We start from the raw sequence: 11,301 nt of genomic DNA, 5'->3' as shown, positions 1-11,301 counted from the left end.
CACGCTAGTGAGTTCCAAGGGATGAAGCAAATTGTTAGATCATTTGCTATTTGCCTGTTACCTACAAATATTTGAGCAGTGATCTGAACCTAGCAATAGCAGAATGTATATAGAGTGACATCCGCATATTGATATGGGTTTTTTTTATAGTTTCTTCCATTTGCTGCTCCTTTAACCTCTTGTATGATGCCCTGTTACTAAGTACTGGGCACTGAGACTGTGGTCTGTACCAGGCAGATTTATTGTGGGATGGAAAATATGTTGACATGTCAACACTTCTTCAAAGCACCGAGGTGTCTTTCCAGTTCAAGACATCAGTTGCTCATTTAAATTTTTCTAATGAGTGCTTAGGAGTATTTGTGAATCTCCTGCTGAGGCTGAAGAGGCGTTTTTGTTTGGGTTGGAGATGATTTTCCACTCCAGATGATGGCCTGGTTTATGCTACTCTGACAGGGTTTGGGTACGGAGTGTTCAACCCGTAGATTTCAGCAGTCAGTTTTAGCTGACTGTCTACAGTGTAACACCAGTGCAGTTCTTCTTTCTCAGTTAATACAGTCTGAGGTTTTGAAGGTTTTCAGAGGTCTGGGCCCAGAAAAACTGAAACACCTCTCAAAGTGGTCTGGGATGTAGACTAGTCTTCTCTGGCAAATGAAACTTTGACAGTTAAAGGTGAATTGACCTAAAACTGAGAACTGTTTCTAGTTGGACTTCTCCAGTATCACTGGTGCGTAAGAAACCTGTATCAATGTCTATTTTATCAACAAAACTGCTGAACCCCAAGCATTATCTCAAAGAAGACAATAAAGGAATAAAGCACATCCAGTTATTATTAGCCATCTTTCTTAATATGTTATATTTTTTTTGTAATTATTTATGTGTTATAAAAGTATGGAAACGTGCATTCTAAAGAGGAGATGACTTTTTCTCTCTTTCTGCTGAGTCTAGGTTTCTGGTTATTTTGTACTGTCCTTGTGAGTATAAATCTTTAGTATCTGGCCAGATGTGCTCGTTTGATCTTCCTGAAGGCGATGGAGCATGCAAGGAGGTGATGAAGGATGACTCAGCCAGGAGAGCTGTACTTGCTTGCCACAGGAACTTTTAACCATGTGTTTTCACTGAATCAATGCGTAGCAGCGTTTTGAACCAGCAGAAGCTAAATGTTTACAGGAGATGGAAAGCATTATACTCTCTGAGAGAAGAGAAAAATCATCTTTGCTAATGTGCTTTGGAGCCAGCAAAGGTTGCACCTTTTGAGCCATTTGTAGCATTACCTCCCATTTCCCTATGTATACCTACACAGCTGAGTGCACAACTAGGCACTGCAGCGAAAATTTTGATTAGGTATTTTGGCTAGTGTTATACAGTAGCAGCTACCTGCATACACTGAGGGGTTTTCTTTGGGCAGAATATGCAGTTCATATCTCCTAATGAGCTCAAAATTCTGCAGTATGGAGGCAAGAGTATTTATAGACTCCAAACAGAGCTCTGTATTATGCCGGGTATTACAATGGGCCAGTCTTTCCTCTATTTTTCCTTTAAGATCCTTGCTGTGTGCACATTGGAAAATAATCTGATTAAAACAAAACACTGCAGAAGTACACTGAGGGGAGAATTAACGGAATTTGTTTTCCTTAATCCCTGTTAACAAGGTTGACCTTACAGGAAGGTTGGCGTGGGGTTTTTTTTTATGCTACTGATTCTTTTCTTTTCATTGATCTTGTGACTGTCCTTTCCCCATTGCGCTGTTTCTAAAATTCACAGTAGCTGCTGTAGCAGCTGATCAGAGAAAATGTTGTCTGTTTCGTGGTAATAGGGAGTAAAGAAGAAAACATCTTGCTGTAGTGAATTGGCATGGCTGCTTGGTTTGTGGTTCTGCTCTGAAGACATTGCAGGGATTTTCAATATTCTGGGACTGTCCAGGTTGACCACAGGTTCCTCACGCTTGCCCTGCTGAAATGCTGCTAAACTGGAGGGGTTTTTTCAGTAATAGCAGCAAAATCATGCGGCACCTCTTCAGAATGTCCTAGAATTTGATTTTTGTCCCAGTGGATCCAGTATAAAAATAGCTTCCAACTAATTCCTCCTGCTTTATCAGTAGACACTAATTCCCTCAAGTTTAGTAGTTTTAATATATCTTTGTGTGGATATTAAAATTTTATGAGATGTACAAAAGAATCGAGGAGATGTACAAGTCCATTAAATAAAAGGAATCACAGGGTCACCGATTCTACAAAATCAATTGAAAGAGCAAGAAAGTGTTTCTATAAACCAGTGTAGCGTTGGCCAGTAAATCCAGCCAACGGCCCCTCTCCCTTCCGCCTCCTCCCCGAGGGAATGGCAGTACCCACGCTCAATTATGTGTCCTGCTTTTTCCAAACTCGCTTGCGTCGCCTTTTTCAGCTGTCCCATCGCCTTTGTCAGTGTAGCAAGCTAGCTATTCAGTGCTTGGGCAATTATCTGATGCTCGTTGGCCTAATTCTGCTAAACCTTCTCCAAACACCCTGGGAAGAGGGAATATAGGGAGAGCTGCTCCACTGAGCTGCTGCTGCAGCTGAGCAAAATGCATGTGGCTTTGCAGGAGGGGGTTCAGTCACTGCAGATACGCAAGCAGTTACATAGTTTGATATTCTGGTTGTTTCAAGGCTGCACAGTAACTTTTCAAAGACTGCAGTCACCCTTCCTGCGCTGCAGCCTTTCCCCAACGTTCTTTTTTTGCTTCTGTTAATAAATATAAAGTCAAGCTTCAAAGGACCAGAGAGAGACATATACACAGTTAAAAGCATCCAATCTACTGTAATTCTCTACCTTTTCCCTCTGATTATTTCATTTATTGGCGTTTGTAGTCAACATGATTGAAGTCTAAAGCTTTTTGCAGTACATTCATTTCTTCATAGAGCCCGTCACAACTTAGAGACCCCCTACAATGGCACTTAAGTGCAATTAGATAAATATTAACTCCTATAAATTTAATGTAAGGGAGAGATAAAAAGTCGCCCTTACTCAAGTGTTCCTTTCCTTCAACTTTATCATAGTCTATAATAGTATGCTTGCAAGAAGTTTCTCAATAACCCTTTCAAATGCCAGTTGATGGGTTTTAAGCTGATTCCTGTGGTGCACTGGTTTTTCAGGGTAAGTCAGTAAGACATTCTAGAGTCAGTGATGCGAGGAATGTGGCTAACATGGGTTTTCCCGTCCATCCATCCGTCCGTCCATCCATCCATCCATCCATCCATCCATCCATCCATCCATCCATCCATCCATCCATCCATCGCATATCTAGTACTAGTATTTTTTTCTTTTATTTTGTTTTTCCTACCATGAGGGTACACGTGATTCCTCATACCAATTCCTGTCCTACTTCCTGTGGTTTGAGGGGGGGGGTGGTTATCTGGTTTTTTTGCTCACTGGCAGGTCTGTGTAGGAACTGGAGGATGAATGTCTGTAGCACATGGGAGTGCAGTTTTTTGTTTTGGGGAATTAAGGACCCTTCCCCTCAAGTCTCACCTTTTGATGGATGTGGAGTTATGTTCCTCTAATAGTGGAACAGATTCAGATCCTTTCTGAAATGCTTTTGCTGCTCACAAAATCTTCACAGAACTTGCTTAAAGGGATTTAAAGGTCCCCCAGCAGTTATGACTTTGTGTCACCTTGTCTGCTGCAGTAAACAATGGCTGATCGTTAGCAATTTAATTAGCAGAGCTTATGGTAGAAGTGGGGAGAAAGCAAGGAAAATAAAAAATGAGAGGGGTGCAGAATCAGCAGTATAAATAGACAAAGGTTCCATGAGTAAAGGAAGCTCAAAGCTGAAGGCAAATACCCTTTCCACTGGCCATTATGACTGAGGTCATGCAGGAGTAGGTTAAGAAGTAGAGCACCAGAGTTTTGGAGCAGCAATTTGAGTCCCACTCCTGAGCTCCACAGCATGGCTAGGTCCTCTCATTACGCTTCACTCTTTTTTTTTTAATGATAAAAATTGCATTTATGGAGTCCCCATATCTGTTCACCAAACAAAGCACCCTAATTTTCTAGCTTCTTAAAGAAGCATGAGGTTCCACTTTTATCCAAGAAAAGCTTTAATAATACCAAATACAGAGTCTTTGCACATGGACTTAACAACTCCATGCAATGCTACAGGCTTGGGGCAGACTGGCTGGAGAGCTGTCAGGCAGAGAAGGACCTGAGGGTTTTGGTTGACTGCTGACTGAATATGAGACAGCAGTGTGCCCAGGTGGCCAGGAAAGCCAACGGCATCCTGGCTTGTACCTGGCCAGTAGGTCTAGGGAGGTAATTGTGCCCCTGTACTCGGCATCGGTGAGGCTGTACCTCAAGTACTGTGTCCAGTTCTGGGCTGCCCACCATAAGGACATTGAGGTCCTCGAGCGAGTGCAGAGAAAAGCAATGAGGCTGGTGAAGGGGCTGGAGGGCAAATCATGTGAGGAGCAGCTAACGGAGCTGAGCCTGGAGAAGAGGAGGCTGAGGGGAGACCTTATCACCACCTACAATTAACCTGAAGGGAGGTTGTAGAGAGGTGGGCGATGGTCTCCTCAGCCAGGTGACAGGAGACAGGACAAGGGGAAATGGCACAAAGCTGCACCAGGGCAGGGTCAGATTAGATGTTAGGAAAAAATTTCCACTGAAAGAGTTGTCAGGGCCTGGAACAGGCTGCCCAGGGAGGGGGTTGAGTCACCATCCCTGGATGTGTTTAAAAAAAAGGGTAGATGAGGTATTTAGGGATATGGTTTAGCACAGGACAGGAATAGTTGGACTTGATCTTAAAGGTCCTTTCCAACCTTGTGAAATATTTCTGTGAAATATAAAAAGATGTCTGATACCAGACAGTGCATAAAAACCTATATGAAGTGCCTGTCTTCATAACGTATCTTTAAGGCTAAGTAATGCCAGGAGTATCATTTTATCAGTGTAGTAAGTTCTTATCCAGAAATTTCATATCTATTCTTTCAGATCAGCAAAACATTTTGTGAGCAATTAACTGATTGTCATTGTTGTTTGCAGTGCCTCCAAAGCCAATTCATCTGCAGAAGGTGTCACCTGTTACATACCAAACCCCTAGGCATAAAGCTTTATCACATCAAAAACCAAGAATGGAGGAAGAGACACCCACCCCTGTTTCTGGTGTCACAAAGGAAAAGTCTAGTAAAGTGTCGGATCTCATCAACCGTTTTGAGGGAGGCAGGTACGTAACAGAATTTGAACTGGTTTGTAACTCTGCTGTGTGTGGATCGTTGGAACTTGAGCCTGTGAGGAAGAAGGTTGACACCATGTTGTTGTTGAACTCTATTTTCAGAATATCCTGAAAAATTTCAGCAATTTGAAATAAACACTGATTTTTAGAATGAAACATTGGAACTAAACCCAAGTTCTTTTGTTGCTGCCAAAAAATACTTACTTTTGTTGGTAAATAGAATAAAACCCTGACATCCTGATTTTCCTTTGTACTGTCTTAACCTCTTCAGATCATTCATGTGAAGAGGATGAACTCTACAAGGTATTTGTATTGATATGGCATACATCCTCTAAACTGCTTGCTTTAGAGCATTTAGTGATTTTGGTGGAATAGCTTGGTGCTCTTGAGTTTTGATACTGCCTTTCAGAAAATATTGGGAACTATGAGAAACATGAACCACAGCGAACTCAGGTTTCACAAAATAGTGTTATTTATGTGTCTTTAATTAGATGTATGTGCCAAGCATTGCAATCTCTGAAACAAAAGTTCTGAATATATCTACTCTGCATGAGGAGAATGACCTGCCAGAGAGCCCATGACAGAGAGAGACAGCTCAAGAAGTGGTCCTGGGGCAGTTGAGTGTTTCAAGTTTTGGATGTGGCTTGCTTGTGTTTCCTCAGGATACTGATGTTCTGAAGGGATGTCCCCTATGGGAATGAATGCATGCTGTACAGCAGAGCATACCCTTCCAAGGAGCCAGAGTATTAAGACTTTCATTGAAAGAATTACCACCTCAAGTTGGGGGAAATTTAATCCTTTATACAGAAACAGCTGAGCACTGCAAAAGTACACTTGTCTAGTGGCAGAGAAGTAATTTCAGAGCTTCATTTGCAAGAAACTTCCATCATTAGGCAGAGACTGAATTGCACTACTGTCATGACATCTGCAAGAAGATGGGGAAAAGAGTTTACTGCACTGGAGGTCCTGTGACTACTTCTGGCTCAGAACTCCAGTCCTGTTATCACTTTGTTTCCCAAGGTGATATCACTTCCCCCAAAGCATCATTCTTTCCAAAAGTGCAGTATCCCTAGAAAAATATTTATTTTTATTTCTGAAAGGAAGCTCCTCAAGTTCATCGTGCCCTACACCAGTGAGCCCTATGTTTCTACCCTCTAGGCGTGCCTGTTGGTTTGTACAGGAACTCTTTCAGTATTATGCAAATAAAGGGAGCTATGAAGAGGGAAATGAAAGCTTTCTTATTTGTAGACTTACAAAAATAAGGGCATTTATGGTTTGGTGGGGAGAGTAGGGGAATCAGAATTAGCTTTTGACCAGCATCATTGATTAAGTATAACAGTAATATCTGTCCACTGATTAAATTCCCCTCAAATCTTTGATCTGTGCTTATGAAAAATATTCCATCATCCACATGCCACATTCTGGAATACTTTGTTGTGGCCATGCAAGCAATTCCTGCTCTTTAAATGAGCTCAGCTCAAAAAATGTGTCTTCTATTAAGGTGAAGTTTGCTTGCAACTACTGGTCTTTAAATGACTAGGTAGCACATTCATGAACTGCAAACTGAGATTGTCAATTACTATAGCATATTTTCGTTAGTTTGTACAGACCACAAGCATGTAGGCATGTCAAAAAGTTAATTAAACCTCTTTGCTCTGTGCATGCAATTGAAAAACATAAATTTACTCCATCTTGGAATTAAGCTTATTTTTTAAAAAAGACATAATCATTATACAACTAAAAAAAACCTAATATATTTTTATTATTTGATAGAAGAAGATGAAGCTAGGGTAAGGTACTTTTTGAGCTCTGTGTATGGAAGCACAGAATATGCTTACAATATTTATATAAACTGTCCTATAAATAAGGAGTAGACATAAAATTCATAAGCAGTTCTTTCTTTTCTTCATCTCTCCAGAAGAGTAATGGTCCACACTAGGAACAATATGTTAGAGAGAACAATTATAGTATTGTTTTGTGGGTTGAATGTGACTTGTTAAAGGTACTTCAGACAAAAATGTATAGGTTTTATTTTGCTTCCAGTTGTTCTTTTTTTTTTTAAATTATAATGAAGCTGAGCACTTATATTAGTCTAAAATTAAAAGTCTCAAAACTTAAAGATAGTGAAACATATGAACAGGGGATAACATGTTTTAAGTGAAGATAAAATATGGGAAAGATGCAGCATGATGAAAGGACACTGCTAAAGAAGGGAAAGAGTATAAGAATTTAAAGCTCCTCCTGCAATATGCTGAACAAAATAAAGGGATGCTAGATGGTTTTGGATGGTTTTCATGCATTTTTGTATAACTAAAAGGCAATTAGGGAACCGGCTGCTTGCTAATTTAAGCATTGGACTGGGACTTGGGAGACCCTGAGTCTTTCTCCATTTCCTCCAGTAACCTTCTGGGACACTTTGGGCACGTTGCTGCATGTGTTGGTGCTATTTATCTCTTCCATGTAGCTAATCATACTGTCTTCCATTTCACAAATGAGATTCAGGACACTTGAGGATGTAATGAATCAAAACATCGAATGTCACTCTGGGTTGCCAGTAAGGAATACATGTTTGTGTGGGTGTGTATTTTAATGGAATAATGCAGCTCAAATCTGATGGCTGGAACTTCATAATATGAACACTGGAAAAAAATGCTTTGGGGGGAATTGCTTTTCAGGTGCAACTATTCTACTCCCTGTACCAGGGATTTGCTGTAATGCCACGTTTAACTTTTTCTCTCATCTATGTGTTTTTGTTTCTTTGCTTGGTGATTTTAGCCCGTTAAATCCCAGTGATTTGAAGAAAGATTCCTCTGTTCTCCACATTTCTAAATCTCAAGGAAGATATGGGTTAACACCATCACCTCAGCCAAAACTCCCTTCCCAGCACCCACTACAAAAACAGGGAAACAGTAATACCGACAAAACTCAGGTTGCACAGCTGCACACAGCCAACGGAGTAGTAGCACAAGACCAGACAGAAGATGAGGATGGGCGATTATCTGATCGTGGCTCTGCTGTGTCCACCCCTGTTCCGGATAACGCCATCAACAGCGCCTTGATAAATGGGGAAAGAGAAAGTACTTCCAGAGAGTCATTGCAGAGTGTGACTGCCTGTGAAGGACAGATGCTTAACAGCTGCTACAGGACTCCAAGCAGTGACACGCTGCTCTCGTCTGAAAATGAAACTCTAGAAATTAATACTAACGTGAAGGAAGAACCAACTGAGGAAGTCAGTAAGCAAGATCAGCCTGTAGAAACAAAGGTAACGAGAAGTGTTTGGGTTTTGCTATATTATTACTTTGTCTATTTTCTCTGGGTTGTTATTTACAAAAAAAAAGAACAAGTCAGAAAGTGGAAAATCTTTTGGTTATTTTTCCTTTGGAAAAGAGACAGGAAAAAAAATTTTGCTTCCCCCCTCCCTTTCCTCCTTCTCCCCTTTTTTCCTGTTAGCCATCTGATGTTAAAAAAAGAAACAAACCAACCTGTGTTATGTGTCCATGCTTAGCTCTGTGCTTCGGCTGTGCTAGACTACAGGGCACATGTGTTAGTGATGTATATAAATTAAAATTCCATGTGTGGTAAACTGCAGCAACAGTTTCACACAGAGCTGTCGTGTGAAGCCTTAACTTGTATGTATTTGTCAAGTCAAAGCTGGGAAGGCAGTGACAGTCTGCTAGCTATCAGATAGACACAAGGATCAGAGCATACTAAATATATGCCTTGTTAGCAAGGAGAACTTACACCAGGATGAATTCAAGTTATCTCGTAAGGAAGGTTTTAAATAATTAAGGGAAGTAAGTGGGTGGAAGAAAATCTGTCTTGGGGAAATTAATTGCTGAAAAATTGTGCATGTTTCTGCTTCTAACGTTTGATTAAGCAGTTTGCCTTCTCGTGCTGAAGCACTGGTGGCGCATTAACATGGTTAACAGTGTGTGAGTTGTGGTGGGGGAGCTGGGGTGGACCCTCCAAGCCTTTCTCTTCACTGCACAGCCAAACAGCTGAGGTCTGATATAAAGCTCTTCCCTGCTTGCAGGAGTTACAGCTGCAGTGGTTAACTCTAGACCTCTCCAAGCCCTTGGGTGTGCTTAGGTCGGGTTCACATACATAGAAGTGTGAGGATAAATTCTCTGTGTGGGAAAGGCAGGTCTCAAATTCCTGTCTATTAAAGGATAAAATAATCCTGGGTAATGGCAAAAAGGTCCTGGGGTGTAGGGGTTTTCTTGTTTGTTCTGGGGGTTGATTTTACCAGTAATGAATGAACGTTATGATTCCCGTCTAAACATAAACCTGGTCATGGGCCAAGGCATCTTTAACGTGCCACACCTCTCATTATGTTTCTATCTCCTGTTCAGTAATGCCTGTTTCCCCTCTCTGTGCCAGTGAAGTGCTGAATGCTCTGTGGGCAACGATGTAAGGTGCTGGCAGCCTTCCCAGGAAAAAGCAAAAATGGGAGGCAGTCCTGTTGTGAAGTCCAGGAAGGAACTGGGCAAATGCTAATGGCATCAGTCTCATCAAAATCTGTCTTTAAGCTGCTGGGACCAACAGACATGATCTGCCCTATATAGACCAAGAGTCACAATGTGAGGTGTAACGTGACTGTTACTGGGTGCATTGTTTGCTGGTGCTTGAAGGGTGAAAAAGCCAAACATGTGCAGTCAGCATCGTCGTTGGAGAACTGAATCTGTAAATCTGAACTGAGTCACAGAGGCAGTTCCTAAGATACCAGCTCACTTGGAATACAAGGACATCCCCTTTAGTCTGCTGAGATAATGAAGCATGTCTACCACAGACTGTTCAAAGGGCCATGCTTTACAAAATCACTGATTTAGTTCGGGTTAATGCAACCTATAGATTGAAATTGGGGTTTGAACTGGCTATCTTTAAGGTCCCTTCCAACCCAAACCATTCTCTGGTTCTATGAAATCAGCCCTGTGGAGGTCTAAGTATCTGCTGGCAGGTTGTCTGGAATAGGTAGAGCATTAAGCTGTTGCTGTGGCCAAGCAAGCACTGGGAAGAAGCAAGAGCATACGGACAGCCTGCGATTTTGCTAGGCACCCACTCAGTAAAGCATCTTAAAACTGGGATGCCGTCCAGTTGAAGTTACGCTGCACAGACTAACAGCATTCTTCCACCCTTTTTAATTAAGTGTAGGTACAACTGAGTAAAATCAGGAGGAGCAGATGCATGAGTCATAGACAAACTTTAAATTATGCTTCTAATATATCTGTATTTCGATGCTGATGCAAAGTATCTTCTTTGTCTCCTGCATACCATACCTCCCAACTGAGGGAAGGGAAGAAAGTGGTGCTTTTGCATTGTAAAGGCATACGTGTACAGCAGAAATAACTCAAGTCCACTGCTGGAAAGGGTGAACTAAGTTGGGGAATGGTGCAAAACCAGAGAAGAAAAATCGCTTTTTAGACTTGGAAAAGAAAGTTTCTTTTGAAATAATGTTGCTGTTAAAATTCTGTTTTGTTCCTCATCGCTGTAGATGTGACTGAGATTCTTGCAGGTTCTGGAAAATTTACAGAAAACTTAAGTTTTGCCATGTTCTGAAAAATTTTCTTCAAATGCCAGGAGCAGGCATTATTAGCATTATTTCTCCTATTTACTTTGTTAGATTTGAAAGTCACAAACCACATGCATCATAAGCAAAAAGACAATTTAAAATGTAAAGTTTCTTGCCTTGGAGCACAAATGTCTTCTGCCTTAAGATTTGGTTTGTCTAAACGCGGAGGCTGAGTAGTACAAGAACATCCCAATCAGCTTCCTGAATAAACATCTTGTGAGAAATCTGCTGCTAGCACCAACTGAAGACAAGATGGCAAATGCTTCGGTATTTGTTGTGAGACTTATAGGAAATAGGGATGTAGACTGCCTGAATATCACAGATGGAGAAGAATCCATCACGTATCTTCGTTAAAGTCCTTACTTGATGTCTCCTTTTAATGGCCATGCTGGGTTCTCTTCTGTTTCTGATGCAGAACCTGGTGGACATAGGGTTTTTCATTGCAGGTCTTGCAAAATTTAGTGCATTCCTTGATTTCAGAAACTGGGGATTCAAGAAATTAAAGGGAATCTTAGATTTTTGTGGAAAT

The 11,301-nt window shown here is 41.2% G+C and overlaps 1 protein-coding gene across 1 annotated transcript in view; it reads left to right on the top strand.

The window, feature by feature from the left end:
• The first annotated feature begins 5,087 nt into the window (after positions 1–5,087).
• FGD4 (FYVE, RhoGEF and PH domain containing 4) overlaps positions 5,088–11,301 on the top strand; it is a 28,930-nt gene continuing 22,716 nt past the window's right edge. Inside the window, exons 1-2 of the mRNA XM_084279289.1 lie at positions 5,088–5,194; positions 7,979–8,465. Coding sequence (XP_084135415.1) covers positions 5,103–5,194; positions 7,979–8,465 — 579 coding nt within the window. The 5' untranslated portion in view covers positions 5,088–5,102. The remainder of the gene's footprint in view (positions 5,195–7,978; positions 8,466–11,301) is intronic.

Source organism: Gallinula chloropus (assembly GCF_964237585.1).
Source record: "Gallinula chloropus genome assembly, chromosome: 1".
Lineage (NCBI taxonomy): Eukaryota > Metazoa > Chordata > Aves > Gruiformes > Rallidae > Gallinula > Gallinula chloropus.
This window is presented reverse-complemented; position numbering and strand designations above follow the sequence as displayed.